Source organism: Epinephelus fuscoguttatus, linkage group LG15 (assembly GCF_011397635.1).
Source record: "Epinephelus fuscoguttatus linkage group LG15, E.fuscoguttatus.final_Chr_v1".
NCBI classification, from domain to species: Eukaryota; Metazoa; Chordata; class Actinopteri; order Perciformes; family Serranidae; genus Epinephelus; species Epinephelus fuscoguttatus.
The window spans coordinates 27891706-27907925 of NC_064766.1; the positions used below are offsets into that span (position 1 = coordinate 27891706).

At 39.9% G+C, this 16220-nt stretch overlaps 1 protein-coding gene and 1 long non-coding RNA gene across 2 annotated transcripts; one reads left to right on the forward strand and one right to left on the reverse strand.

Moving 5' to 3' along the window:
- The first annotated feature begins 4741 nt into the window (after positions 1-4741).
- LOC125902608 (uncharacterized) lies at positions 4742-7561 on the forward strand. The gene is made up of 3 exons (XR_007451114.1): positions 4742-4840; positions 5151-5482; positions 5939-7561. It is a non-coding gene; the product is annotated as an uncharacterized LOC125902608 (long non-coding RNA).
- Positions 7562-12121: 4560 nt separating this feature from the next.
- Positions 12122-14350, reverse strand: LOC125902048 (growth/differentiation factor 15). The gene is made up of 2 exons (XM_049598142.1): positions 13752-14350; positions 12122-13222 (listed from the first exon to the last, which is right to left on the reverse strand). The coding sequence occupies exons 1-2, from the start codon at positions 14152-14154 to the stop codon at positions 12426-12428; spliced, it is 1200 nt and encodes a 399-aa protein (XP_049454099.1). The 5' UTR covers positions 14155-14350; the 3' UTR covers positions 12122-12425.
- Between the last annotated feature and the right edge of the window lie 1870 nt (positions 14351-16220).

A 16220-nucleotide genomic window follows, 5' to 3' on the forward strand; every position in this document is an offset into this window, starting at 1 on the left:
CTTCAATGGTCAGTGTCAAGAGGCGCGGAGTGAGCACGCGCCACTTCCGGTTAGAGAGGGTGCTATGCATTAAAAACACCACAGAGTAAGAGCAGTTTAAACTTGTCACGAGTTTGTTTCTTTTTTATTTAATTTAATTTTATTTAATTTTTATTTCTATTTTCATTTTTATTTTATTTTATTTATTTATCTATTTATTTTTCAATTTTTTACTCTTACTTTACAAACATTTAGCCTACCCACTTTGCCTGATGTCTGTTTTGGTCTTCCCCAACTCCTGCCAAATATGTCTTTAGCTTTTAATTTTTTAAACAACCTTCAAATTTTCATTTTTTTGTAATAAATTGAACCTCAATGAATACATTTATTGCATGTAAGGGTGTAGTAGTGGGGTAAAAGTGGAACTGATTAAGCATGGCCCCAACAGGAGGGGTCGCATGAAAAGCCTGAAATGAAAAGTCTGGTTTCCGTTTGCAATCTTTTATTTTGTAGTAATTAGTGTTATAACTAAAATCAAAATTAGCTTAATAACTCAGTTGAAAGACTAAACTTTGTGTAAGAAATTGTGGAAAATCTCTTTGGCCCCTCTCACCCCTTCAAGGAACAAAATGGTTTAGCCCACCCCGTACTTGGATTTGTTTCTAAATGCCAGACCTCCAAAAAGTACGCTGGGTTTTGAAGCCAATTTTTATAGTGGCCAAACACTGGTACTGAAATATCTGGGGTCCATTATGTGATGCCATCCGGTCCAAATTGACTTTTTTCCCATAGACTTAAATTGGGAAAGAGGTCTGTATAAATCAGATCTAATCTATTTGGTCCGATAACATTTGGAAAGTCTAAAAGAGCTGCAAGATTAAAATATTTTATCCCCATTTAAGTTTGAGGAGCCCTAAACTAGTAGTCAGCCACTCAGCCATGGTTTGGCAGCCGTAAGTCTGTAGTGCACCTGCTGTAAGGGCCCAGCGATGAGAAGGCAGTGCTGATCATCCGGGTAATTTCATACTGCAGACATGGAGTGATTTTGGCTTTATGCGCCACTGAGCAACGTTCATAGGAATAAATGGAGTCCCACCACCAATGCAGTATCCATGTCTGTTAATGCATGCCTGATAAAAGTGGATGACTGCTTTTGCTGCAGGAGCACTGACGTACACTGCCATGTCTTTCCCCAAGAAAGGGAAACTGGGATAGGAGTTCCGAAAAAGAAAAGAATTAAAGAAAGCAAACTGATTTTGTGAAAAATAATTAAAAAGGTTTGTGAGAGGGCAGGCGGGTCCCATGGAGACTGCTTATGCACAGGGCCCAGAATTTGGTGCTACACCCCTGATTACATGTGATAGGTATGTTCCAGATTTCATTTTAAAAGTTGTAGAAAATATAATAAACTATCTAAAAATAATGTAAAAATAAATTCTGTTTCTTCAGCAAATAAATTAAATTGATTGATTATATGGGCCTATCAACACTGTAACTGATCATCTGTCTGTTGTTTTTAATTTAGCGAGACATACTTTTATTTTGAAGCCAGTATTGTGTGGCTTCCGGTATCAACGTAGCTGTCTCTGGCTGACTTGACGCAGCAGCCTGGGTGAAGCTTTGCGTGCTCACGTCGCTGCGCGGGGGTGTTGTGGAGGCGCACCGCACATCTGGACTGCGGAACAACCGCAAATTTCACTTTTTGAGAAAAACAAGAATTTGTACTTGTCTCTGTTATGTAACAAGTGACGTCACACACCAGGATACACTATTATTAATATTGTTATTACAGACAATTATTATCATTATTGATTATTATTATATATATCATCATCATTATTATTGCTATCATAATTATGATTATTGGTATTAGTAGTAGAATTTCAGTACAAGGTATTTTGGCACTGAGGTGATGCTCTCACACAGTGTGACAAGTCTGTTAGAACATGATGGTTAGTGGCACCAGATGGTGGATTCTGACAACCTTTTTTACACCTAAATGGGGGGTTGTGAGGAAACTGGGGATGTGCTCAAGTATGAACCTCACTCGGGTTACTTGCCTTTTTTATTTCATGGAAAATAATTTGCCCTTCTTGCCTGGTTTGGCCTAAATGTTTGTGACATTTGGGCAGAAAGTGTCAGTGTCTGCCTCCTCTGGAGTTGTATGTGCACCCCTGCTGACTGAAGATAAAAACCTGTCACAACAGTGTCTCCCCCTGCTCTCAAGATGAATAGACTCAAAAGGTGAATGTACTGTTAGAGACTTACTCATGCGGAGACGAACGAGCTCTAAGATGAGAGAGAAAGAGAGGTATTTCTGTCAAGCCTTTCCCCCATTGAATTAAATCATGCATCAGTCAGGACAAAAAGACCTTTGCATGCCCGTTCTTGTTTCCTCACTGCAGTGTGAGTTTCATTTTCAGCGGCAGCAGAGTGTAACCCATTAAAACAGCTGCATGCACAACATCAAGAGGCCCGTGAGCCTGATGTGTTGTCATATAACACATCAGGCTCACATGCAAATTCAAATTAAGACACATAAAACATCTCAAGCTCTTGTGTTGCTGATAGTCTTAACGCCACACCTACAATGATTGTTTCTTTTTTTGTTGTTTTTACATGCACTCAAGTCACAGTGGAGCTGTTTCACCTGCCATTCAGGAGAGTGTAATTTGGTTGTAAAGTAACCATGGTAACATAGAAAAAGAAGTGACTCCAGGGCAGGTGGAGGGAAGGAGTCTGTGCACAGGATTATTCTCTCACTGCTGAATAAGCCTTCAGGGAGGGAAGCCTTGAAGTCGAGCCCATTTGAAATGGCCTGTTGAAATGAGGGAAACCACATGTCATGCAGGATTCCTGTATCGTGCTGTCCTTCGCCAGATACTGTTAATGTTTATCTCATATGCAAACACGCTGCGCTAACATTAGCAGCAACATCTCAGAGGCCTCAGTTAGTAAGCATCAGAGTGAGAGAAACTTTCACTTCACCTTTTCAGTTTAAAATGAAAGTCTGAAAACTCCCCTGTTGGTTCTGTCTTTTTCTTTTCGTACCACTTAATCACAATTTTCAGCCACGTTGGGTTCCAAAATATTATTTGCGGTGAGCACCAAAGGCCGAGTGTAGAAAGTTCACCAGTGAAGCCTTTATCATGTGGACTATTCTTCACTACCATTGCTACTGTAATAGAAGTACACCTGTTTGTCTTTGTCTGCAAAGCCCAGATGCAGCTTTTCTCCCAAACATAACATTTTCATGTCATCAGCAACAGCTGACTTTATTCTCTATCCCAAATCATAATGTTAACCCAAAATACAAATCATTTTCTGATCAAATACACATAGGAACCTGCCCTTTTTTGCTAAAACGCACATTTTAAAACCCAAAGGATCCAATCAAGTCAACATTATTTAGACAGCATGCTCAATTAGGGGAAGGAAAAACACAAAATATGACATTTAATTTAAATAGCAGCAATGTGGAAACCCTGGGCAACAGAGGAGGCATCTATCTATCAGCATGGTGTGAAGGATCGGTGAGGAGTTAAGGTGACAGATGGACCCACCATAGGATGCCTGCATAGCTCTCAGGCTACTTTCATACTATATGGTGTGAGATGCTGCTTCAGCAAACTGTCTCTCATGTCACCTCACACCTTCATATGTGTGACTTTTGTGAAACAGCAGTGAGAAAACAAGCAGACAGTGATGGGGCAAATCATTAACTTACCCCTTAGTATCCCCTTTCCTTTAAATACTGCAGAACATTAATGGTGGGAATTGTTGTCCACAGGTAATGCAACAACACGGCTTGTTTCTGTCTGCATGTGGGAGGTAAAAGTAACAGCAGGGGGAGGTAAAGTTCCTGTTGAACTAGATAACCAACAAGCCTCTGTTTATCTCTGAGTGTGCTGGTAGCACAGTTTCACTTCAACAGTGTCATGATAGTATCTCATATCATTTATTAATGTAGCTTGATAGGCGTGCAGACGACAGATAACACCATTTTAACTTTGGCTGAACTTTAATTTACTTTTATCTGCATGTGTTTATAATTTACTGAGATTATAAACATAAACTCCTCCTAGAATACGTGCAGCTTGATACAGTAAACAATAAAGTTAGTACATTATTATTAAAAATATAAAAATGCATCAAAACCATACACTAACAATTAAAACTAAAAGAAAATTAACAATCCTAGTCCCTCTAAACATCCATATGGCAAAAAGGGAAATTAAAGGAAGCTTAATTTACTCATTTATCTATCACGACTGTCTTTAAGAACCAGTAGTGCTTCTTAAAACTTGATATAAGGGCATATGTCATGTATATGTATATGTATATTTTCCTCAATTCAGAAAAACTACCATTAATCGTGTGTGTGTGTGTGTGTGTGTGTGTGTGTGTGTGTGTTATAAACTCAGCACCTACTTAGCAAGAAACGGTGATGCAGAGAGGATGAATTAAAATCATACAACCTAAAAAACCTAACTCTCTTTTGGGGTAAGAACAAAAAGTAAGAAACACCAACTCAGCCAAAACTTTCTACGGTTCACAAGTAATTATTTGATCATAAAACAATATCCAATCAAGTTAAAGCTCCAGCTATTTCAGTGCGCAGGTTGGAAATATCTGTATTGAGTCATGAGATAAATATAACAGTAATTCATCTCCTGTTAGCAGCTGTCTATTTTCAGCAAGAGCTTTTACAGGAAACCTTCTGCTTTCAGTGCTTTCATTGCCCACTTCCATGATTTCAATAAAAGGGAACTTCACCGTTGCATGAGTGAGGTGTTAAAGACAAACTACATGACTTCACTTACAACACAGACCTTGACCCACAGCGTTGGAGCCTCGCATGGTACGTTCATTGTTTTTATTGACCTACACTTTAACAGAAAACTGTTTGACTTGGCTTAAAGGGCATTATTTTTTACAGTATTTTCTGGAGTGTATTGTGAAGTTTAATACCTTGTTATTGAAAAAATCTTTGGGTATAATAAGACTTAATTATAAGTGGATAACTGTTACCATGACATAAACAGTGTATTTTTTTATACCTTTGTGAGCAATAATAAGCAACTAAAACTTCTGAATACATAATCAGGAAATGTTGTTTAAACAATGCCATGCGATCACTTACTTTGATTCTGTAACTTTTACACTTGCAGATCATGACTAACGAGACCACTTGTGTCCATACAAATACAACCGCATGCCCGTCCTCCAGCTCCTCTGTAGGCCTGGCTGTTGGGCTGACACTCTTCTTTCTAATCCTCGCGATCGTAGTTGGTGTAATCGTGTACAAATACCACAGTAAAATGAGGAATATGTTGGAGTCATTACAAACAAGAAGCCAGAAAAAGGAGGACTATACAGAGACGCCACAAGATGATTCCCATCACTACACCAGTATGATCAGAGAACAGCCAGCAGGACAGACCCCTATATATGAAAACTTTAATCCAACTGGACCCAACAGGCCTGCAGCAAATACGAGCAGGTAAGCTGAATTCTTTTCACCCTTTGAGTCATTAGTAAAGGTTCTCTTAACAGAAAGGACCAGTTTACACCATCTTAGAGGAAATGTTAAGGCCAAAATGGCTTTTATGAAACCACAGCGACACAAAAAGAAATGCGAACGGAAACAGATGAAGAAACACTGTGCGTGGTTTGAATTTCCCCATTTTGCACAATCCTGTTGTAATGTATGCACACAATTTGGCTGGCATCTGGAGGTGATCTCTTCTTCTGTTCTTTCCTACAATTTAAAGTCTATTAATCAAACATGCCAGCCGATGACTCAGTCTGGGAGTTTCTCACTGAGCAAGAATAGAAACTGGGAAAAGGAAATCCACACAATTTACATAACGCTTGCCTTGTGTCACAGTGGGTTTTACATCAGAAAAAGTGCATTTTAATGGGAACATTATCCGCTTCATTTATTGTTTCTCTGCAGGTTTCCCAGTGAACCTGAAGAGGATGTGTACTTGGAGTGTGATTCACCAGATGATGCAATATACAGCAACGATCCGGCGTGCAACCTCTCCATCCTCCCAGATGCCCAAGAAGAAGACGTGTATATTGTTCCAGATACATTATAGGACCCATCTCCATTTATTGCTCTTGGTAAAAATACGCTGCTGCTTTTTGTTACCGCCGACCTGTAAACAAAAACAAGCGCTGTGGTGTCTGAATGTATTTAATAGATATATCTTATTGTTGTACGTCATTTGTCAACACAATCGCCAGAATAAATGTTAGGATTTTATGCTTCTGCAAACCAAAGATGTGCAACATTTGTGCGTTTCATATGTAGTCGATATGTTGAAACTGTGGTTAAAACATGGTTATTTTTATGCACAAACAACACTTCACTTAATAAGGGTTATGAAAATGTGTTTGGGCTTAGAATACTCGGTTTGTTCATCACAAACATGGCTGGAAATGTCCAAAACTCTTGTTAAAAATATGTGGTTTGCTCATTACAAGCACAGCTATAAATGTCCCAAGCTCTCATTGAAATATGGTCGCTACAAACATGGCTGGAAATGTCCCGAACTCTTATTAAAAAATAACAAGTTTGGTTGCTACAAACTTTGCTGGAAATGTCCTGAGTATTCGTTTAAAAAAAAAACCTGGTTTGGTCCAAACAAATGCAGCTAGAAATGTCCCAAACCCTCATTAAAAAAAAAAAAAAAAAACAGTTGCTGCTACAAACTTGGCTAGAAATGTCCTGAATTTTTATTTAAAAAATACCTGATTTGGTCACGACAAATGCAGCTAGAAAAATCCAAAACTCTTGTTAAAAATTATCTGGTTTGGCTGCTACAAACACAGCTAGAAATGTCGTGAATTCTCGCTAAGAACAATTCATTTTGTTGGCATCTAACAGTGGTCTGCTGCTGTGTGCTGCTCCTTATCAAAGTCCCACGCCATCCACCATCCCTACTTCCTGCTGATGAGAAACTATGCTCATATGAATATAATCTGAACTATTTCATATTAGAAATGTTGATATGATACATATGATACGTACAAGTGTAAGACATTGACGGTTTGCAAAAGTATACCACATTTTATTCTATCAGCTGAGCTGCGTCTGTAAAGTGTGCAGTGGAATTATACGTATATGTTTTTTGTATTTGTTCTGTTGACCATGAAATTTGATTGCTACTGTTTCTAGCACAGTTCAAAGATGATATTAGAAGCACTCCTCTGCACATGACCACATTTTGACAACAGTCCAATGTAATAATTTTTCTGATAAGATTTGATCATTTTATGGCTCTCTCTCTTGTTAGATTAAATTACTTTTTTATTATGACCTTTAGAGAGGAGAAGTGAATGTGAGTGTGTGTGTGTGTGTGTGTGTGTGTGTGTGTGTGTGTGTGTGTGTGTGTGTGTGTGTGTGTGTGTGATTTCTTCACACTTGTGTGGTAAAGTCATGTGGGTTTTCTGCTGTCCCCTTTTGCATCAGCAGGGTTGCATTTTGCTCTAGAAACATAATACAATATTATTTAATTTTTGTTTGTTCTACATGTAGTTAACAAACAGGTAAATATACAAATAAATAAGAGAATGCCAATTACTTTTTAATACACTGAAAAACAAGGGGTAAATGAATATGAAATGCTCAAAAATCACTGATATGAGTTTTAATGATTTGACTGAGTAAAAAAATTCTTAAGTCATTTTGCTCTGTGTGGTCACTTTAAAAATTGTTGATATTGTCATTAAAATGTCAAAAAAAGAAATATAAGGACAAGAAAAAATAATTTCCTTTTTTGCTATCCATACAATACTGTAAATGCAGACAAAGCATACACTGCAAAAATTCACGTTATTTTATGTTATATGTTCAAACAAACATTGCAATACATGGTAGTGGCTCAGAAACAGCTTTAAGCACTGCACCACTGACACTTGTAAAACATGCAAAGGTCAGCGTCCTGTTATGGTAATGGCTTCTGTGGATCATCAGTTATTCAGAGGAGACACACAGAGAGGATGTGAAAACCTTTGGCACAGATGTACTGTCTTATTCCTCAAAAGGTCTCGTGGGAAAGAGAGAAGAAGAGATAGCTTTGTGTCAGTGTTATAGAATGACAGCAGTGGAAGAAGGACTCAGATTGTACTTAGTAAAAGAATTGATACCTCATTCTGTCACAAGTAAAAGTTCGTCATTCGAAATGTTACACAAGTTAAAATACAAAAGTAGAGTGTCCCATTTCAGAATGATATATATATATATATATATATATATATATTATTTAATCATAATGATTGATAGATTAATGTACATACCACTTGAATGTGGCAGCTGATAAAGGTGAGGCTAAATTTAATTACTTTATATACTGCTGTGTAGCTTAATCTATGACAAAATATCATATTTAATTGTTGACAGTAAACCTATTTTTTATTTTAAGTGGCTGCTGAAAACTGATTTATATAAGTTGATTTTTTTCTCTCTCGGTATGATGTTAGTTTTGTTTTATTGGTCATGTACGTACTTTAACTCTTTCCTTATTATTTATTTTATTTGATAGGCACAACGCAATTATCATAGTTCCAATACAGAGTGTGAGACTAATGTGTTGCACAGAGAGTTTACAGCTATTGCTAATTTTCAACTCTTGTACCTAGTTGGGCTTTGACATGTAGACCTATTTCAGCCTAAGAAATAGGGTAAGGAGCTCCTTCTCGTTGAAAGGGGTCAGTTGAGGTGGTTCAGGCATCAGATCAGGACGCATCATGGGTGTCTCCCATTAGAGGTGTTCTGGGCACGCCCCATGAGTAAGAGGCCCCAGGGCAGACCCAGAACACACTGGAGGGATTACATATGTCGATGAATGATAATTATAATAATAAGAAGAATCTCAATCTGTAAAGAAACTAGTAACTAAAGTTATCAAATAAATATAGTGGATTAAAAGTACAGTATTTCCCAAGTACAGTGGCCAACTTGAGTGACAGTACTCAGTTACTTTCCACCCCTGCAGAATGAGAGGTGTGAATGTTGCTTTGCCAAAGACGGGGAGGGAGGTTTACCGACCATGACGTTCTCTTTGCTTTTCATTGTCATTTTTGTTCCATGTCATCCTGGAATTAATTTCAGTAATTGTTTTCCAGGAAGGCTACGTGAGGATTAAAACCAGGAGAAAGCCAAATACCAGAGGGTAATGAGTTCACGCCGTGTATCTTAGATTGCACACAGAAGGTCCTTGATAAATACTGTCCCTAATTCTATTATACTTGTATACTTTGGGTGGTACTGAAAGTCAGGACCTTTCAGAATGCAAGATTGAGGACCTTTGCATCCACCCACAGTTGTGTAATAAGTGAGGATGTCATCCCAGAAACAAAGAGTAACAGAATAAAAGCAAAGAAGTGAGTGAGCAGTTTCTGGGCACAGGTCTGAATTTGCCATCAGAAAAGTGTAATTACAGTTAGCATGTGTGTCTGCAGCTCTGATTAATCACCTATTTATTCATCTGCCTATTTATTCAGTCGTCCAGGGTCACTCAGTGTGCCCCACCCTTTAATACATCAACTTTATTAATTGTAAAACAACACAGGTGACCTTTACTCGTGCAAAGATTAAAATTATTAATAGCTCATTAGGGGTGGTGGTGTCACCACTTGTAATAATTAAACTGTGAACGTTTCAGAGGGGCTTGCTACCGATTTCAGTTCACTTCAGTTCACCCACTTAATATCTCACTTTATCAAGGTGCTTTGTTTATTACTTTAAACTCCAAAACCTTGAGCTGCACTTCGGCACGATTTGAGTTTGAGCTCTTTCTTAAATCTGACAACGTTTTTTTTGTCTTGGCAACAGAGGCGAGCTTGAGCGGGGGCTCCTGGGGCTCCAAATGTTTTCTCAGAAGCTCTGCATCTTTTAGCGACCATGTCCACCAAAGCGTTTTATATCCCAGCTGAAAACAGCAGGAACTCCTCAGAAAAGTTGGAAGCACTCGAGAGCGCTTTGGAGGTGCAACATTTTTTTTTTACCTTTGGTTGCGTCTGGTTGCTATGATACAGAATGTCCACCGAACTAAACACGTCGGCACAAGGTAGACTACCTGCTCTGGATGAAGGAAAGCCTGAAACACATAGGGAGTGAGGATGGACCGGTTCATGAGAGGAAACATATATCAATCTAAATACAGTGTATTCACATATTTCTCCTCTATTGTTGTTATAGTTCAGCACTTCTACATGTGAAGTGTGACGGTTGACCTTCATGAGATTTGTCCTGCACCTCCTCCACTGTGATTGAACTGCTGGGTAAAAAGTGACAAGTACAGCATTTTACTAAAAGTTGAACAATTTTCAACTCTCGGCACGCCGAAGAAATAACACAAAAGTGCAGCACTCAAAGCAGAATTGACGCTCGACACTTAACGTTAGCATAAAGGCCCTCTGTTTGGAGTTTGCATGCTCTCCCCATGTCAGTGTGGGTTTTCTCTGGATACTCTGGCTTCCTGATGACTCTAAATTGTCCGTAGGTGTGAATGTGAGTGTGAATGGTTGTCTGTCTCTATGTGTCAGCCCTGTGATAGTCTGGTGACATGTCCAGGGTGAACCCTGCCTCTCGCCCAATGTCAGCTGGGATAGGCTCCAGCCTGAGCTTTTGGGAAATCTTGGTCCACTTCTTAGAGCAACTAGCTCCTTATCCTCTGCCAGCAAATACCAAAAAATGGCTGTGTTTATTTGGAATGATGATTGCAAAGAAGTTAATTTCATGATTGATGGCTAAATTAAATGGCAAAGGAGACGTCGTTGGCTTAGTGGTTAGAGCAGGCGGCCCATGTGCAGAGGCCTCGTCCTTGCTGGAGCGGCCCGGGTTTGATTCTGACTTGCGGCCCTTTGCTGCATGTCACTCCCTCTCTCTCTCTCTCCTCCTTTAACACTTAACTGTCCTATCCCTTAAAGGCAAAAAAATCCCCCAAAATAATATTCTATATTTTATAATATATTTATAATATTTTATTTAAAAAAAAATAAATGGCAAACACATTACATCTGGAGAGAGTGAGATTCTATAACAAGGATAGAGGCTTTGTGTTTGATAAGATTTGGGACCCTATACTGAAATTCTTTCTGGTCGAAGGCTAATGTAATAATATATTTTGAGATGAGTGTATAATTTTCCTTTTCTGTATATGTGTTTTTTACTACTACTACTAATTTGTACAAATTTGTCTGACTGTGGCCACTGTTACATATGATGCACTGTGCCTGTTGGCTTTGTTTTTCCTATGTTTTTTCTATGCTCAAAACATCAGACAATTTCTGCCTCTTTTTAGGCAACAGGAGTGAAAATTAGTCATCCTCAGCATTTGATCAGTATGCTTTCAGAATGATGAAGACCGTTGGAAAACAACTATACAAAACAATGTCAGCTTTACAGGATGATTTTTTGTTGAGTCATGTTTTCCCTAAATGATTTACAGATTTTTAGGTGTTCTATTATTTCAAATGTCTTGAAAAATAGTAGCTGCTATAAAATACAAAAATATCTCCCCAGGTGGAGCAGACCCCCCAGACACCCTGAGGTTTGGATTGAGCTCCGTATATTTACGTCTGGCTCCACTCCTGCTCAGCGATCACACCTATCGTAGGATATCTCACATAATCGTTGGTTCCTTTTCTAATGACTTATCTCAACAGCACTTATATGTAAATATTAACAACAAGAAGCTTTGATAATCTGCAATGAAAATGCATTGATACGTAATCTGAGCGGTCTGGAGTTTACATAACACAGCGAGTCCCCCCGCCCATATTTTCCCTTTCAATTTAAACTAGTTATTATGTCACTTTTGTTCCTTAACTTGCTGGTCAAGGCCGCAGTGAGCACACTTCAAGGTTATTAATGAGCAATAGATGTTATCATATCTTTACAGGCTGATTTCTCAGGCACGCCGTGATGCTCATAATCTCCCGTGGTTGACAGTATTTCTTTGGATGGATGAGAAATATGGAAACAAATCATGCTCATGTGTTTATTATGAGATAAACATGTTGATGTATTCAAGTGCAACAGGTCAGTTTGGCAAAATCAGAACATTTATTTCACTCTTAATGTAATTTTTGAAATGTATAAGACAACAAACAAAATATTTAAACCCATGCGCCTCACAAAACAATACAGTACTTCAAATAATAAGTGGCAATGAAATTAAATAGTACTATAATATGCTGTAACATAAACACAAATATAAGTTTAGGATCATAAATATAACTTAAAATAAATAAAACCGAACAGATCTACTGCTTGATTTATGTAGAACAAAACTCTGTGCAGCAGTAACGTATGTTTTCAACTTCAAAATAAAGTATTATTGGATAATTGCAGTTGAAAAACAAGCATGTAACATATTTTTTCAGTGGCAATGCTCTCCCAGAGTTTAAGGTTACAGAAAAGGCACAGTTCCTCAGGCACAGTGGCATTTAGTGACAATAAAGTCCTCAAAGGGAGTCAGCTTCAACTTTCCCCTACTGTCATAGTGCATGAGGACCATGGGCTCGTAGGCCCCAGGCACACAGCACGGGCGAGGTGATTCTCCTTTGGTAATCTGATGCAACCGAGACTTCACCTGTGTGTGCATGCTCGCAGGCTTGTAGTTGTGGGGACAGGTGCCGTCACAGAAATGCATCGTGTACTCACTCGGGGCCACCACCCAGTCCGTCCAGCCGATGTCTTTGAAGGACACGGTGACAGCCTTCCGGCAGCAAAATCCTTGTTCGTCACACTCGTCTTCCTTGTTGGAGCGAGGCAGCCTCGTCTTGCTGGCTGGTTTTGTCGGCGTGAGGCCAAGCTCCAGAGAAATGGTTGGGTTTGCAATGAGGGTGTCTTTTTCACCCACAACTACCCCTACATCCACAACCAGTGTCTCACCACCATCAGTCCTCATCCACCTCTCCACCTCAGGGCTGATGTCCAGCATCACATCTTGAGTGCTCGACACGTTGGCAGAGTTTATGTGTGTCCGTGCGGCGGAGTTCTTCGGCTTCATCCTGTTGACTCTGACTTTAATCTTTCGTCTAACCTCAGGCTGAACTGAAGTGGGTTTATCTAAAATCTGCCTGGAAATCCTCAGCTCAGCCCGAGCTAGCGTCAGTTCAGTCTTGATTTTGGGGTTCTTGTGGAAAACAGCTCTGTACCACTGCATGCGTTGACCTGAACGTGGATATGAGTGTTCTCCCCTCCGAACCACTTTTACAAGCTCCACTAAAAAAACACAAATGAAATAAAGACAAGCTTCATTAGAACATCTTGTAATGATCTGACACTTTAGGAACATCGTGGCATGGAACAACTGAGAGCGAAACAAAGACTGATGAGCTTATCACTGCTGTAACAAGTGTTCAAAGTGTAATCATCAAGTACAAGGTGTGCCTGTCACGCTTGTGATCTCTAAAAGCTTTTAGGAATGTGTTTTCTTTCTTTACGAGACTGTGTCTATTTTCAACCATTTCTTTTAAGATATACTCCAGGATGTCAGAGGTCCTTACTTGGAGCATGAACTATACACAGAGACAGAAGTTATTTACAGCCACGCCGCCACAGCAGCTTTTGTCTGCATCTCAAGACGTGAAAACTCACACTGCAAGATGTCTTAAACAAGTCATGTAACGTTCCTTCCTACTCCCACTCAAACTTTTCACACTGGCTTTTCACATCTGTCATTTAAGCATGACAAAGCCTTAATTAGGCCAGAGTGTCTTCCTTTAGTCTCCCTGTCTAACAACTATCTCACCTGTAGCTGGAAAGAGCACAGTAGACATGGTGGATTGCCAGGTTTCCTTCATCGGCTGGCTGGAATTCCCTCTCATCTCTCTCACTTTCTCCCTGTAGAGCTGATACATCTTCCTCAGCTCTTCTTCCGAGGCCTTTTGGGTCGGCCTGGGCTCCCTGTCCACACCCAACAAGCTGAGGATCCCCATCTTCACCGCTTCCAGAAGCTGCACCCTCTGGCTGTCCTCATCAGGTGTCCCTTCGTGGGCTACCTGAGGCCAGCTCTCCGCTGAGCTGGAGAGGGTGACGAGGAGCAGCAGCATGCAAGAGATGAGTCGTCGGGGTGTGCCTGATCTGAGCATGGTGAGCCTGCCAGGTAGGTTTGGTTTGAATGTGCTGCAACTCAGTGCTTGGGGTTTGTCCATGTTATGAATGAAATTCTTGCTTTTATTTATAGAGCTTGCACGTTGCCACACCCCTGGTTAGTCAGGTGAGCCTGTGATGGGCTCAGCTGGGGCCATAAGTAATCATGTGGCAACATTTTGCAGCATTGCGTTGTGTCTTAACAGGATGCGACCTATGAAATTACAAATCTGTGAAGTTAATTTCAACATTTACAGCTTTTTTTGCAGCGTCATTAGCACATGAATTAGATATTAGATCAGGAGTGACATAAAATAAAGAGATTTCTGCATGAGATTTGGTTATGTCACGAGTACATGGTGTGTGTTACAGCATGCTACGTCACCAGGATTCTCCAGTTATGCGTCACTTAATCAAATAAATGACCATATGTCTTACAGTTACCAGCTGTAAGGGGGAGGACAATGGGCAATTACATTAGCTCCTCCAGGGTTAATAATGATTATGTGATTGTTCATTGATCCCTGTGAGGCTGCGTCTCTCTGCTCCCTGGTCAGAGGTCAGAACCAGCTACGGACCAAAGAGGCGTCTTGTTCACCCACTGCAGAAGACTGTCAGAAGAGTCCAGCCTCAATATGCATATTCTATCAGCTTTTTCTAACAGCACACAATAAACAAAGACAGAAAAAGGTGGAAAGTTAATTATCTATATGTAACCGCTCCCTCCACACACAAGCCTACAGAGGAAATGCCTCAAGGTTAAGAGATAAACAAAGAAGTCTTCTGTGGAGGGAGGAAACTGTCTCGAGCCTGTCATTACAGTAATCACAGCATGTATGTGATGTGAGCTCGTTAAGTATCGAACAGAGCACCGTGTGAAAGTGCTTTCTTTTTTATGATGAATGATACAGACTGAGAACATATCTGATCTGCCTAACAAGAGCAGCATTCTTGCTCTCAATTGTCAGGACAGACTAAAGAGCGAAGCACAGGCTGCATCTGTGGAGTGTCGCCAAGCACTTATCAGCTTGTCAAACCCCTCGCCTTTATCAGTAAATAGGGTCAGCACATTGCCTAATTACAAAGTAGTTTCCCCGCCCGACTACGTGGCCGTCTGTGTCATTGACCCTATTCCCTATTCCAGCTGAGGGCATTCCTGACCGCAGCAGCGACTGCTCACTGATAAAGGTTTCATTTTATGGTGAATGATAAAGGTGAATTTATGGTCATTTTTGCCAAATTATGAGATTTGAATTATAAAATTACCTTCTAGCAAAAAGATAGTAAAATTATTAAGTCATTAAAGGGGTGATAAAAACCTAATCAAATGCTTAAATGTAGATTATAATATAATTTAACAATAAAAATGAGTACCACACAGCCATAAAATTAACTATATGAATGCTGATTAAATCTGAATGACACGTCACATGTCAATTTTCTCTCTGTCCAAGAAAAAGTACACATGTATAAAGAAAACTGGATACAGCGTTAGATGCGGGACCCCATTCATTCCAATGAAAATTGCTCAATGGCGCATGAAGCCAAAAAAGTTGAGGCTTGTAAAGCCGCAGCCACATTACACTGGAAGCGTACACAACATGCCCCGACAAACCATCAGTACAAGACAAACCCATTAATGTCACATTTATTTGACCCTGCTACAAAGCGACCTTGAAGTTCAAATAAGCCCTACGATAAGCTATTATGGCAAGGCTTAACTATACAGACCAGTGAGCAGTGATAACTAACACGTCTTTGGGGTCATCGGGTGGAAACCTTCTTTGACCAGTGTTCGTCTAGTTGGTCCCACGACACCTCCAGGAAGCTAGACAGTGATCTCTGGCATCCCAGAGACACTCCCCTAATGCCAGGTCTCACTGCTCCCCGCACTGACCCAACAACCTCCTTTACCTTACTTACACATGGCTTTCTCAGCCCAAACAGCACTGCCACCTTCAACAAAACCAGGCTCTATTGATGCAAGCTCCAGGTAGTGACCGTGCTGATACTATCTTTCCTAGCATATTCACCATACTCTATTTCACATGCTACATATCATAACTCCAATATGACCTAAAGTTAAGGGAGATAGAGAAGACAAACCCACATGCTTTCTCAGCCCAAA